Here is a 15032-nt window from a genome sequence, read left to right on the forward strand (position 1 = left end):
GCCCCACTCCAAGCTCTCCCTTCCTGGGGTCTGAGCTTCAGAAGCCACCTTAGAGTTCCTGGGTCCCATGAGAACCCCTAGGGCTTTTGAAGCACTAGGGGCCTTGTGGTTCTAGGCCTCAGAGCAAACAGAGATTTGATGTGGGCTCCTGGGAGCAGCCCCCAACCTTTACGGGGCAAAAAAAAGATGGGAAGTTCTGTGGTGTCTGGGGTATCAGTCTTCGCCCTACCTCCCGAAGTCATATATGCAATCCAATGGCATGGGACAACCTCTCCTCTGAGCCCAGGGCCCAGCACAGCCTGGATGCCGAAGGAGAAGTTTCTTCCTCAGAAGATCCTGCAGGGTAGGAGTGTGTGCACTGTGTTGGTCTAAGCACAATGGTCTGTGTTTAGATTTGCACGTGACCATGAGGTCACACTTCGGGGTTTTCTTCTAATGAAGGTTCTGACTAGGGAGTTAAGTCAATGCCCCTCTGCTCTTCCCCAAGCTCCCTGTCAGAGAGGCCTCCCAAGGAGGATCTTGGGGCATTTGAGGCCAGAGACTTAAGCAATTCAGAGAATTCTGGAGGCTGAAAAGCAGAGGAAGTCTTTTGTTTTTCCAAAGACCTCGGTGCGAATCCCAGATTCACTCATCTGACTGTGGGATCTTGGGCAAGCATTGCAGCACTCTAAGCCTCAGTTTCCCTGGGTGTTAAATGGCTCCTTTTGTGCAGTTTTTGAGGGAAACGATTCAAGAGAGAGACAACAGGTAGCATTAATTCCCCAAGGAAGAGAAGTAGGCTCAGCCCGCCGAGCTGGGACAAAGACAAGTACAGGGGCGGGTCGACAGGGTGCCCAAATCAGTTTCTACCAGGCGCTGCTGTGAGGATGGGTGGCAGGGGCGTGGGCGACGTCGCCCGGCACACACTGGCGGCGGCACCTCTCGCAGCTGCGGCTGATTGGGGTCTGGGCGGTGCGGGCACAACCCATACAGAGGAGCTGGCTGGCGCGGGAAGGGGCGGGCCCTCGGCTGGGCCGGGCGGAGCGCTAAGCAGCGTGGGAGCGCGGCGGCGGGAGGGGAGGTAGGCCGGGCGAGGCAAGCGGACGTGCGCTGCAGGCGGAAGACAGGTGGCGCCGAGGGCAGCCGGGCGAGAGGCGGGGCTTCGGCGGCGCGGCTGGAGGCGGGGCAGGAAAGCGCGCGCGGCGCAGCAGCCTCGCCAGTCGCGGAGAGTGGGCTCTGCCCGTCGTCTCCCGGGGGCTGCTTCCCGCCCCAGGCCTCCGCGGAGGACACGTGTCAGCACGTTCCCGCGGGTGTCATTCCATTGTCATAGCCCCTCCCCCAGGCCGGGAACCCCTCCCAGCCACCAACTCCGGCCCCATTATCCCTGGGCCCAACCTCCCCGCGGACCCGGCCTCGGCCTCTCTCCTCGGCAGCGAGCCGCGGCCCAGACCCCGGCAGAGGACCCTCGTCGGCACGTTCTCACCCGTGTCATCTCAGCCCCCTGCCTAGCTCCACCCCAGGCTTGGGAACCCGGCCCCTGACGGCCCATTGTCCGCGGGCCCAGTCCCCGCGCTGAACGCACGCTCGCCCTTGCCCCTAACCAGCGCGTCTCCCCCGGCAACGCGCAGTGACCTGGGATGCAGCCCTCAGGCTGGGCGGCCGCCAGGGAGGCGGCGGGCCGCGACATGCTGGCTGCCGACCTCCGGTGCAGCCTCTTCGCCTCGGCCCTGCAGAGCTACAAGCGCGACTCGGTGCTGCGGCCCTTCCCCGCGTCCTACGCCCGCGGCGACTGTAAGGACTTTGAAGCCCTGGTGAGTGTGCTTTGTCCTGGCGCTGCCCACTGCGTCCTGGACCAAGTGCCCTGTGGAACCAGAGGTACAGGCAGTTCCATCCGCGTTAGTAAACATGACAGCCCCCAGACTTTTCATTCCCAGCTTGGCATGGCCTTGCCTTGGGGAAGGTTTCCATTAGCTAAGAACACTCCTAACACCCTCATGTCAACTCTCACTCCCAAGGCACTTGGTGGCTGCTTCTCTCCTGTCAATGACAAGTGACTCCGGGGACTGAAGTGAGGAATCAGGAATCGTTGCATAGTCCTCCACAGATTTTCTAGCCTGGCCAGAAATAGGGTTGATGTGAATCAGCTGTTTTGCTTAGCTAGAAAGTTACCCATCCGTTTACAAATAGACACCAAAAAGTCACCAAAGCCACCCAGACCTTGGTCTTCCGATGAGGTGATCTATGGGCAGTGCTTTTATAAACTGTAACATCCAGTACGTATGTCAGCTGTTATTTCTCTGATTCACCAGGCACTTTTTTTTTTTTTTTTGCAGAGTTCACCTCTGGGTCAGCATTCAAGATATCAGTTATCCTTATCCAAATGTTTCGAATTGCCTAGAAAAATTACTTACCAAAATCGATTCAGTAAAAAGCAGAATATTGAAATAGCCAATAGCTGATATTCATTAAAGACACCGAACTCCATGTATCTTTGGGAACTGTCAAGTGTGGCAGTCTCCCTTCCTAGCCATGGAAGAGCACATTCTTGTTCATCAGCAAAGCTGTCACCATTTAATTGGTATCAGATTCTGACTTGCACAAGTAACATTCTTCACTGTTAAAAACTTGGAGGGGCCGGGCTTGGTGGGTCATGTCTGTAATCCTAGCACTTTGGGAGGCCAAGGCGGGGGCGGATCACCTGAGGTCGGGAGTTTGAGACCAGCCTCACCAACATGGAGAAACCCCGTCTCTATTAAAATACAAAAATTAGCTGGGCATGGTGGCACATGCCTGTAATCCCAGCTACTCTGGAGGCTGAAACAGGAGAATCGCTTGAACCCGGGAGGTGGACGTTGCGGTGAGCCAAGATTGCGCCATTGCAATCCAGCCTGGGCAACAAGAATGAAACTCCATTAAAAAAAAAAAAAAAAAAAAAAGCAAAACAAAACAAAAAACCTGGAGGGTGCCAGGTTATTGGGCGAACTTTTCTAAACTATTGTAGAAAAAGAAGAAAAAGGCTGGGTGGCTCACGCCTATAATCCCAGGACTTTGGGAAGGCAAAGCAGGAGGATTGTTTGAGACCAGGCTAGGCAGCATGGTGAAACCCTGTCTCTACAAAAAAATAAATTTAAGAATTAGCTGGGTGTGGTGGTGTGTGCCTGTAGTCCCAGCTACTTGGGAGGCTGAAACGGGAGGATGGCTTGAGTCCAAGAGGTTGAGGCTGCAGTGAGCCGTGATCACACCACTGCACTCCAGCCTGGGCAACAAAGCAAGTCTCTCTCCCTCAAACAAAAATAAACAAAACAAAAAACCATTGAATTAGTAGTCAGAGATTTTCCCTGAAAGAAAACTCTGGACATAACTGGTGTCATTAGTGAGTTCTAGCAATCACTGAGGGGATAAGTAATTCCCAGTGTTACACAGAATATTAAAAAAGAGGCTAGCAAACCTTGACCCTAAATCTAATAAGGTTGATGGAAAAAAAAGAAAATTATAGGCTGAGTGTGGTGGCTCACACCTGTAATCCCAGCACTTTGGGAGATTGAGGCGGGTGGAGCACGAGGTCAGGAGTTCAAGACCAGCCTGGCCAATATGGTGAAAACCCATCTCCCCATTATGGTGGCACGTGCCAGTAATCCCAGCTACTTGGGAGACTGAGGCAGGAGAATTGCTTGAACCGGGACTTGGGAGGCAGAGGTAGCAGTGAGCCGAGATTATGCCACTACACTCCAGCCTGGGCAACACAGCGAGACTCTGTCTATTAAAAAAAAAAAAAAAAAAAGGAAAGAAAATTATAGGCCAATGTCATGAGTATAAATGCAAAAATTATCTTTAAGGATGGATTTTTGAAAGTTGGTCCTTTTGTTTTAGCCTTTGCAAGGCAAATATATAACCTCTAAAGTTAGGATGTGGTATTTTTTTGCAAAAATTATCTTCAAGGTATTAGGATCTTAAAGCTAACAATTTATAAAAAAGGGTAATTCCTTATGACCAGGTTGGGTTCATCCCAGGAATGCAAAATTAGTTCAACATTAGGCAATCAATTAATGACAGGCACCATATTGCTAGATTAAAGGAGGTATTTATAATCAACACGTGTTTAGCGTTATCTCTGATGAAATCATCAGTGTTTGGTTCCTCCTTTGCTATCATTCCTAGGAGGTTGAGGGACAAACAAAGGCTGAGCCTCCTGGCCCCGCCTGGTCCTGGTAGCCCACCTAATGATGTGTTGAGGGCATCTCAAGTGGTGACCATGGTGCACAGGCGTTTCTGGGTACTGGAAGTGTGAGGTTGGAGAAAGAGGCAAGATCACTGACTTCCCTTGAGGTTTGTTCTTGCAGGTTCAGATACTCAGTTTTCTAAGTGTGCTATATCAGAGCCTTGGGAACGAAACTTCCTTCGGTTTTGGCAACAGATACTTATGGAGTGTTTGCTATGGGCCAGGTGCTAAGGATACAGGATCGACCCTTGAAGAGGTTAACAGTGTGCTCAGCTATACTAGGTAAGCGCGGTACAACATGGAAGCCCACAGCAAGGATACCCCCAAGCTCTCAGCTGTGGGCCAGGCTCTGGGAACACCAACTAGGGGTGGAGGCTGATGCTTTGCTGAGTCCCAAGGCAGAACTTCAAGAGCAGAAAAGAGGGAAAGAGTATTCCAGGAGGAGCAGCAGGATAGTCAGAAAGCCAGGAGGTGTGAGCTTACAGAGAAGGACAAGACTGCTTTAGTGTAACTGTTGTGGGGAACAGGAAGAAATGAGGCCAGCCTATGGAGCATGCAGGGCTACACATGTCCTGCTAAGTTGTGGAGATTTTTGTCCTTGGGCAGGGGAGGGTATTGGGGTGAGATCCAGAAAGACACCCATGGTGGCAGGTGAGAGAGGGACCTGTTTGGGAGGAGTGTTTGGGGTCAGAGGGATCAAACTCACAATGCAGCTTTTAAAAAAAAAATTAGGATGGGGTCTCGCTATGTTGTCCAGGCTGGTCTTGAACTTCTGGGCGCAAGCAATTCTCCCACCTTATCCTTCCAAAGTGCTGGGATTACAGGCGTGAGCCACTGCACTTGGCCGCAGTGCAACTTTAATTTTCATCAAGAAACATACCTCCAAGTGGGACTAGAATGCTCAACTTATTTTCTTTCTGCTGGAAGGTCTTGGCCAACGGAACCAGGTTTGTTTGGTGAATATGGGATACATGCAAAGGGACCTGTGGAGTTGTTTTGATCATGCTTTTTAAAATTTATTTTTAATTATGCAAGTAATGTTTGAATATATTCTCATTATAAAAAAGTTCAAACGATACCAGTAAAGTAAACGTGCTCCTAATAGATTTGACTCTATCCCTTAGCCCTCTGCAAAGGTATTAGTTGCTCTGTTTAGGGCACATCCTCCCCTCTCTCCCCCGCCCCACTTGTAATCCCTTAAGAGAGCATCAGTTGGGCGGGTGCGGTGGCTCATGCCTGTAATCCCAGCACTTTGGGAGGCTGAGGCGGGCGGATCACGAGGTCAGGAGATCGAGACCATCCTGGCTAACATGGTGAAACCCCGTCTCTACTAAAAATACAAAAAAATTAGCCAGGCATGGTGGCCGACACCTGTAGTCCCAGCTACTCGGGAGGCTGAGGCAGGAGAATGGCATGAACCCTGGAGGTGGAGCTTGCAGTGAGCCGAGATTGCGCCACTGCACTCCAGCCTGGGCGACAGAGTGAGACTCCGTCTCAAAAAAAAAAAAAAAAAAGAGCATCAGCAATGTCGGTTACCCCAAAAAGCCGCCTCCTCTAAAGAGACAGACTGTCCCTCCCATGGGGCTTATTGTACCAGTCCCAGACAGTTACCCTTTCTCTTGAGGGCTACTGGAGAAACACAGATTCTTACCATCCAGTTCTGTTGCCATATTCCTTATTGGGCACCCACTGTTGAGGAAAATAGCCCAGACCACATAGATTCTTGGCTGGCTGTAGGCATGGCTGTCAGCAGCAAGGCTGCTCACTGGTGGGGCCCGGCACCATCTCTGGGGACATACATACATTCTTAGATAAACACACTTTAGGCCTCCTTTTGCCACATGTCGCATGAGTTACTGAAATGATGCAGAGAAGTGGGCATCTGGACCTGTATCTGAATCAAAGTCTAACTTTTAAAGAAAAGGGAATCAGGTCTGGACTTGACTGACTAGATCATTTTGTAGTTACCTGAAGAAGAAAAGTGTGGAGCTGTTAAAAAATCTCTTGGCCGGGCACGGTGGTTCACACCTGTAATCCCAGCCCTCTGGGATTGGGCGGGTCGGTCATTTGAGTACAGGAGTTTGAAAGCAGCCTGGGCAACATGGCGAAACCCTGTCTATATAAAAAGATTTTAAAAATTAGCCTGTGTGGTAGTGCATGCCTGTAGTCCCAGCTACTCAGGAGGCTGAGGTGGGAGGTTCACCTGAGCCAGGAGGTCAAGGCTGTAGTGGGCCGTGATTGTGCCCCTGCACTCCATTCTGGGTGACAGAGTGGTACCCTGTCTCAAAAAAAGTCTCTCACTTTCATTTGTTTAGTTAAAAGCACTAGGAAGTAATGTGAAAGTTTGCCATTTTCAGTCATTTAAATCTTTCTCCACATGTGAGGTGTTATTACACACCTATAACACAAGGGTTGCAGTTTCCAAAAATTAGAGCAGTGACTTAAATTACTTTATTGATTGATGATTTCCTGAGAACTCCCCACTGCTGAACCAAGCTCTTGGCTTTAGGTCTGATCTAGCATTATCTTATCACTGTCCCCAAAGTCCCGGATTATCTCTGAGGTGTCTTGTTTTGAGACCATTTCCGTGCCGATAAGCTCTCTGATTTATTATTATTATTATTTTTCAGATAGAGTTTCCCTCTTGTTGCCCAGGCTGGAGTGATGCAATGGTGCAATCTCGGCTTACTGCAACCTCTGCCTCCTGGGTTCAAGCGATTCTCCTGCCTGTCTCCCTAGTAGTTGGGATTACAGGCAGATGCCATGATGCCCAGCTAATTTTTTTTGTAGTTTTAGTAGAGATGGGGTTTCACCATGTTGGTCAAGGCTGGTTTTGAACTCCTGACCTCAGGTGATTCGCCCTCCTCGGCCTCCCAGACTGCTGGGATTACAGGGATGAGCGACCGCGCCTGGCAAGCTCTCTGATTTTACACTGGGAGCTCTTGGTATTTCCAGTGCCTGGCTTGGGAAGTACTTATCAAACGTTTGAGGAATCACATTGTGTGTGTGCTGAATACCCGGTCTCAGGATTTCTCACCTTGCTTTTTGGGACCGGGGTTGGATGAAAGAACTCATACGTAGCATTCTTGGGATTCCCTGTACCCCTTGACCATTGGCCCCCAAACGTCAGGTTTGTCACTTGACACAGTCGCAGCGGTAAAGTTTTTTGTTTTGTTCCCCCCTGCCCCCCAAAATAGCATGTTCTGGTTCTCCATTAGCCTATAGACCCTTTCTGGGGGTGGGAAGTGGGTGGGAAGGGCTTCTTTGTGTTAGCTCCAGGCCCTCGCTGCTTAGTGTGGTTGAGGACCAGCAACATGAGCCTCACCTGGGTGCTCATTAGAAAAGTAGGCCTTGGCCGGGCGCAGTGGCTCACACCTGTAATCCCAGCACTTTGGGAGGCTGAGGCAGGTGGATCACGAGGTCAGGAGATCGAGAGCATCCTGGCTAACATGGTGAAACCCTGTCTCTACTAAATATACAAAAAATTAGCCGGGTGAGGTGGCGGTCGCATATAGTCCCAGCTACTCAGGAGGCTGAGCCAGGAGAATGGCATGAACCCAGGAGGCAGAGCTTGCAGTGAGCCGAGATCACGCCACTGGACTTCAGTCTGGGTGACAGAGTGAGACTCTGTCTCAAAAAAAAAAAAAGAAAAGCAGGCCCTGCCCCAGACCTATCCAGTCAGGATCTGCATTTTAACAAATCTGGGCAATTTGTACACTTAGTGAAGTCTGAAAAGCACTGCATTAAGCTTACCCTGTTCTTATTTGGGGTGCCAGACTGCTCTAATTGGGTCTTCTGGTCCTGGAGGAGTAAGAAGTCTTTCTCTTTTTTTTTTTCCTTCTTCTTTCTGGTTTCTGGCTTGCACTGTCTAGACACAGTGACTCCCCAGTGTCTGGGTTAAAGCACATATAAGCTTGTCTCTGTCCTGACCCCTCCTGATGCCATTCCCATCTTTGTTGAAGCAAACTCCCTCTCGTCCTTTAAGATGCACCTGAAATTTCCACCTTATTCTGTGCCTCCACTCCCTAGCAGTGAGGAGTCCTTCCTTTGGGTTTCTTTACAATTTTAAAATTTTGCTTTTATAAATAATACTTTGATAAGCATCCTTCTACATTAATCATTGTTTATATCTGTTGTTGTCTTTTTGAGATACATTCTGAGAGGTGAAATTGCTGGTTCATGGCTTTTTCTTTTTTTTTTTTTCTGAGACGTGGTCTTGCCCAATTTGGAGTACAGTGGCGTGATCTTGGCTCACTGCAACCTCTGCCTCCTGGTCTCAAGCGATCCTCCCACCTCAGCCTCCCGTGTAGCTGGGACTCCAGGCACATACCAGTATGCCTGGCTAATTTTTGTATTTTTATTTTTATTTATTTTATTTATTTATTTATTTATTTTTTGAGACAGAGTCGCTCTGTCGCCCAGGCTGGAGTGCAGTGGCGCGATCTCCGCTCACTGCAAGCTCCGCCGCCTCCCGGGTTCACGCCATTCTCCTGCCTCAGCCTCCCTAGAAGCTGGGACTACAGGCGCCCGCCACCATGCCCAGCTAATGTTTTTTGCGTTTTTAGTAGAGACGGGGTTTCACCGTGTTCGCCAGGATGGTCTTGATCTCCTGACCTCGTGATCCGCCCGCCTCGGCCTCCCAAAGTGCTGGGATTACAGGTGTGACCCACTGCGCCTGGCCAATTTTTGTATTTTTAGTAGAGATGGGTTTTCACCATGTTGCCCAGGCTGGTCTCAAACTCCTGGACTCAAGCAATCCGCCTGTCTCAGCCTTCCAGAGTGCTGGGATTACAGGTGTGAGCCACCGCACCTGGCTTATGGCTAACCTTTCTAAGGAAGGCTTTCAGTGCTAATTTCCATATTGGAAGTTGAATATTGACATTAACTGGGGAAGATCATTATTATTATTATTGTTGTTGGATTAAAAGAAAAAAGGCAGGAGTCTCGCTATGTTGCCTAGGCTGTTCTACAAACTCCTGGTCTCAAGCAGAAGTTGTGTCACTGAGCCCAGTTTGGAAAGATCATTCTTTACAAGCCTCAACCTTGGCTGTCATTGAAATCACGTGGGAAACTAAGGAAAAAAACCCTGACGTCCGAGCCCCATCCTCAGAGATTCTGATTTGATTGGTTTGAAGTGCAGCCTGGACATTGAGATTTTTTGTTTGTTTACTTACAGATAATATGTAGCTTTTCTATTTTTCTATTAACTGATTTGATCATTTTAATGAGCACCCATACCTGCTGGATGGTGAGGAAATGATAACAATTAGATTTGTTAATAATAAAAATGCCTGTTAGGTCTATACTTGATATCTCAAGGTAAGATTCTTGGTCTCTCAGATTACCTTTTTATTTCTCTGCTCCTCTCAAAGATGGCATCTGAAGAGTGGAGGAGAAAAAGTACACAGGTCTGAAAATATACGAATACAGACATAGATACATGTAATATGATGTGACTGTCAGTGGGTAGGTGTGTGTCTAGAAAGATATCAGCTAATGGGATGGTGATATGGAGGATGAAGGGGTGGGATCCATCCCTCCAGGACTAGCCATCTCTTTCTTTCCCAACCATCCCAGCAATGCAGACCTTTCCTCAGCAGATCGGTGAGCAGCAGAGAGGGGGCATTTGATTGATAATATAGCAACCAACACCTGTACCCCACTAATAGCACTTACTGTTTGTGTGGCACTGTCTGAGCTGTTTCTACACGTAGCTCATTTAGTCCTCCTAACAACTCAGGGTTGTAGGTTTTATTATTATCTTCATCACCGTCAGCTAATCACTGGATGTGGTGATGGCACACCACTGTTGCTCCCAGGCACCGGGACTTTTAAAAGTTCCTAGGAGAACCCTTTAGGGTCCCCATGCTGGCTCCTCCTGTGAAGAGTTCTTTTGTAGACTCTGATCCCTAATCTGTTTTGGCAAATCTGGCCTTTCATACTGTAGGTTTGTGCAAAGCAAATTGTACCTGCGGTGTCCACCTCTTCAGCCTTCATCTCAGCAGCCTCCCAGCTCCAATCATCGCACCTGCCCCACTGTTCTGGGTGTCACCGTGGTCCCGAAAATGGTGACCTTAGCAGACTTTTGGTTCATTTCCTTCGCAGCACCTCCACCCACATCTAGTAACTATGGCCTCTGACACTTTCCTAGACAAGTATGTTTTTCAGATGTTTATTCTTTCCTGCTGCCACAACTTTCTTTTCTTTTTTTTTTTTTTTTTTGAGACGGAGTCTCGCTCTGTCGCCCAGGCTGGAGTGCAGTGGCCAGATCTCAGCTCACTGCAAGCTCCGCCTTCCGGGTTTATGCCATTCTCCTGCCTCAGCCTCCCTAGTAGCTGGGACTACAGGCGCCTGCCACCTCGCTGGCTAGTTTTTTTGTGTTAGCCAGGATGGTCTCGATCTCCTGACCTCGTGATCCGCCCGTCTTGGCCTCCCAAAGTGCCGGGATTACAGGCTTGAGCCACCATGCCCGGCCTACCACAACTTTCTAGGACAACATTGTCTAAGATCTAAACGTGAGTATCTCCAGCTTTTCCTGATAAGAATCACTTGTACCCACATCTGTAAACACAGATTCCTGGGCCACCTCCTCCCCAGGAGCTTGTGATCGAGGTGATTGCTCCTGCTGAAAGCAAGGAGGTTGAGTTGCCTCTTTGTGGCTCATTGGGCCTCTCTTTCCTCCGTGAGGCCTATTCACCCAAACTACCTTTTTCCTAAGAGGCTTCTCTTCCCAAACGCCTGAAACTCTCAGCTCTGCTCACCATTCAGATTCCCCCAACTATCTCTCCAGCTATATCCTTCCTTATTCCCCATAGCAGAGGCTGCAGATGTGTTGCCTGTGAGCTGATGGGTTTTGTTTGTCCTCTATTTTTTTAGAAATAGGGAAATTAAAAAGACAGCTTGTTGATTTCTTTTTGAAACAAAAATCGGAGGCCTTGCCGCCTTTGGTGGAGGTTGCCCCAGGGCAGGAAGAAGTTGGAGCTGAGGGTTGGTTGGCCTTAGCTATTAATGGAGCCCGGAGTCACGAGTTCAACAGTCTTCACAACTCTTTCCCGGACTCCCCTGTTACTCATTTTCTTTACCTCTCAGGCCCTGGGGGACATTTGAGCCTAGGAGCACTTTTTGGGACACACTGCTCACTTCTCTGCTCATCTGCCATGCTCTTTCCCACCTGGAGTGGGAAACCCTCCCCATCCCTGGAAATGCCTGCCTTCCTCTTCAACAGTTATTCTCCTGGACCAGTTGGCAAATGACTTCCACTGCCATGTACTGATGTGTGATTCAGAATGCTTGCCTAGATGGTGATTTCTTCCACATACCCCTATACTACATATCACATACATCTTTCTCCCTACCTTTGGTTTAGGCACAGCCAGTAGCTGTCTCAGTTGTATTATTTTGGGATTGGGAGGAATTCCAATATCATATCTGATTAGCTTCCCAAAGCAGCCTCTTAAAAGTTCTGCCGGAATTGTTCCTTTGGGCTAAAATATTCAGTCCACCACTAAATTTCTCCATTCGTTTGGTAGAAGGGTATGGCAGGAGAATAGACTCCGGAGTTGGGCCCCCTGGCTTCATATCCCTGCCCTGCCACTGAATAGCTGTGTGCCGCTAGGCAAGGTGCTTAGCATCTCAAGCCTCAGTTTCCTCATCTTCAAAATAGGTTGTGAGAATAACACGAGATAACAGAATAAATTCATGCAAAGCATTTATTCTGGTGGCTGGCACCTGTAAGGGTTCAAATAAATAGTTGCTATTACTCTTTGTTCTTAACTTCATGCCAGGTTCCAGGCTGGCATGGGGCTCCAGGGTAAGTAAGATGTGGTTGGCCTCAGGGAATGTTTGTCCCAATCAGATTTGAGTTGGCCCCAGAGGGTCAGGTGCCAACATGGGGCTCTGCTGTAATTGCTGAACATAGAACACAGTTGTTGAGTACAGAGATTGTAGGTGGTCAGGGAAGGCTTCACATGGGAGGTGATTGCTGGCCTTGAAGACTTAATGGGTTGTCATGCTAGGCAGCCACAGAAGCACAGAGGAAGAAAGCCATAGGTCACTTGGAATAGCACTGGGTTTGGGGAGGGAGCTGGTGGCAGGAGGTACTATTAGGCTAAGAGGCCAGACTGGATTCCTAAGGGACTTATTAAGGGTAAGAGTACTAGATTTAGCAAATAAAAATATAGGCCACCTAGTTAAATTTGAATTTCAGCTGAGCAACCAATAAGTTTTTTTTTTTTTTTTTTTAAATGAAGTTTCACTCTTATTCCCCAGGCTGGAGTGCAGTGGCGTGATCTTGGCTCACTGCAACATCCACCTCCCTGGTTCAAGCGATTCTCCTGCCTCAGCCTCCCAAGTAGCTGGGATTAAAGGTGCCCGCCACCACGCCCGGCTAATTTTTTGTATTATTAGTAGAGACAGGGTTTCACGATGTTGACTAGGCTGGTCTTAAAGTCCTGATCTTAGGTAATCCACCTGCCTCGACTTCCCAAAGTGCTGGGATTTTAAGTATAAATATATCCCAAATATTGCATGGGTTATTTACATTAAAAAAAAATTTGTTGACTGAACACAGTGGCTCATGCCTGTAATCCCGGCACTTTGTGAGGCTGAGGCTGGTGGATTGCATGAGCCCAGGAGTTTTGAGACCAGCCTGGGCAACATGGTGGAACCCTGTCTCTACAAAAAATTAGCTGGGCATGATGTCACATACCTTTAGTCCCAGCTACTCTGGAGGCTGAGGTGGGAGGATTGCTTGAGCCTGGAAGGTCGACGCTGCTGTGTGCTGTGATCTTGCCACTGCAGTCCAGCCTGGGTGACAATGAGACCCTGTCCCCTGTCTTTTTTAAAAAAAGGAGCTTTTGCTGTTGTTGTTGTTTATCTGAAATTCAAATTTAACCGGGCACAGCATATTTTAAATGGCAACCCTACTTGTGTGCCTGGTTCCCAAAAGGCCCTGCTAAAATGCAGACAGGTTTTAGTCACAAGAGGAAGAATCCTATTAAATTGTTAAAGCAGATTTATTTTTCAGAGTAACATGAAAAGTGAAATGGAACATAAAGAAGGTCAGTTGAGGAGTTAAAGAGTGTGGACAGATGGTGGGGAGCCAGGAGGGCAGGATGCAGCAGGGACCCTGTCTGGGCAGATGCAGTGGGAGGGCCTGGAAGAGGCCTGGGTCCAGCTAGGAGCTGGGAGGTGTCCCCTTTGTCCAGACTGAGTTCCTGAAAGGCGCCTGGCTAGCTGACTGTCCTTTTGTGGGGCTCTCTGGGCCCAGATATGGACTGTTGACAAGGGCTGTGGCTCACAGGTGGGATGTGAAGACAGGAGTGATGGGAATAGTAGTAATCCTGGGAGAGAAGACGACTCAGCTCTGGCTCTGAGATAACAAGGAATAGAAAAGAGGGAAGGGGGATGAGTGCCCTTTGGACTGTGCAGGCAGCAGTCCTGTATGGGTAGCTAGCTACCTGAGGGTACACCGTTTGGGATGTGTCTTCAGTGACTCCGTATATAACCTACAGAACAAAGCTCGGGGTTCCCAAGTGGAGTGCAAGGTCCTTCACAGGATCATTTGAGATGACCTCACTTGAGGTCACCTTCCCACTGTTCCTCTTGGCAACCACTTCCCCACACTCTAGGTTCCAGCCACACAGAATCACCTGTTGTTAATGATGGCAGTCATTGCAGTCACAGTAACTTTAGAGTACGTAACACTTTCCTGTTGGTTTGAGCACTTGTTTAACTTGATTAATCTCCACCGGGACCCTATGAAGTAGCTACTAATATTATCCCAATTATGTATTTGAGAAAGCTGAGACACAGGAAGTCAAACATCTCACTCAAGGTCACGCAGCTAGTAGAGGAATAGAGCCCCAGATGCCTGGGAGAACTGCACAATTAATCATATGCCAACACCCATTTCCCCAGCTACATGCTGCGTTTTCATACTTCTGTGGTTTTGTATAGCAAACCCAGATCATACAGTACCTCCTCGGTGAAGCTGGTCCCAACCCCACCCACTTTTCCTTTAGCCCCTACCCAACAGAAGTCCCACCTTGTCCTCTTAGTAGTTTGTATCCAACTTTGTTATGACAGTGAATTCTTTTTGTTTTTTTGAGACAGGGTCTCGCTCTGTCACCCAGGCTGGAGTGCAGTGGTGGCTCACTGGCTCACTGCAACCTCTGCCTCCTGAGTTCAAGAGATTCTCCTGCCTCAGCCTCCAGAGTAGCTGGAATTACAGGCGCCTGCCACCACGCCCATCTAATTTTTATATTTTTAGTAGAGATGGGGTTTCGCCATGTTGGCCAGGCTAGTCTTGAACTCCTGAGCTCAGATGATCCGCCTGCCTCAGCCTCCCGAAGTGCTGGGATTACAGGCGAGAGCCACCACGCCCGGCGACAATGAATACTTTTAAGTCATGATTATTTACCTTTCTGCCTCCCCACTTGATTAAGGGGCCCATTTTAAATCTAATGTCTCCTCCTAAAAGCACAGGGCCTGGCACAAAGTAGATGCTTAGTAAATGCTCCCTGAATAATGCAAGGCCATGCAGCCTGGGGGTGAAGCAGGCGGGGTGGAACAGTAAGCAAGGCATAGAAATAGTACCAATACTCATGGAGCATTTACACTCCACACATCCTTTTTTTTTTTTTTTTTGAGACAGGGTTTCACTCTGTCACCCTGGCTGGAGTGCAGTAGGACAATCATGGCTCACTGCATCTGCTACCTCCCAGGCTCTAGCGATCCCCTGACCTCAGACCAAGTAGCCGGGACTACAGGCGTATACCACCATGCCTGGCTAATTATTTTGTTGTTTTGTTTTGTGCAGATGCGGTTTCGCCAT

General features: G+C 48.8%; 1 protein-coding gene and 1 non-coding gene across 3 annotated transcripts in view; both read left to right on the top strand.

Moving 5' to 3' along the window:
• Positions 1-1171: 1171 nt before the first annotated feature.
• PARP16 (poly(ADP-ribose) polymerase family member 16) overlaps positions 1172-15032 on the top strand; it is a 31455-nt gene continuing 17594 nt past the window's right edge. For both annotated transcript variants that reach the window (XM_003901070.4, XM_009210413.3), the window contains exon 1: positions 1172-1790. In XM_003901070.4, the coding sequence (XP_003901119.1) occupies positions 1617-1790 (174 nt within the window). In that variant the 5' untranslated portion in view covers positions 1172-1616. The remainder of the gene's footprint in view (positions 1791-15032) is intronic.
• LOC116276216 lies at positions 2459-2589 on the top strand. The gene has a single exon (XR_004185646.1). It is a non-coding gene; the product is annotated as a small nucleolar RNA SNORA24 (small nucleolar RNA).

Source organism: Papio anubis, chromosome 7, assembly GCF_008728515.1.
Source record: "Papio anubis isolate 15944 chromosome 7, Panubis1.0, whole genome shotgun sequence".
NCBI classification, from domain to species: Eukaryota; Metazoa; Chordata; class Mammalia; order Primates; family Cercopithecidae; genus Papio; species Papio anubis.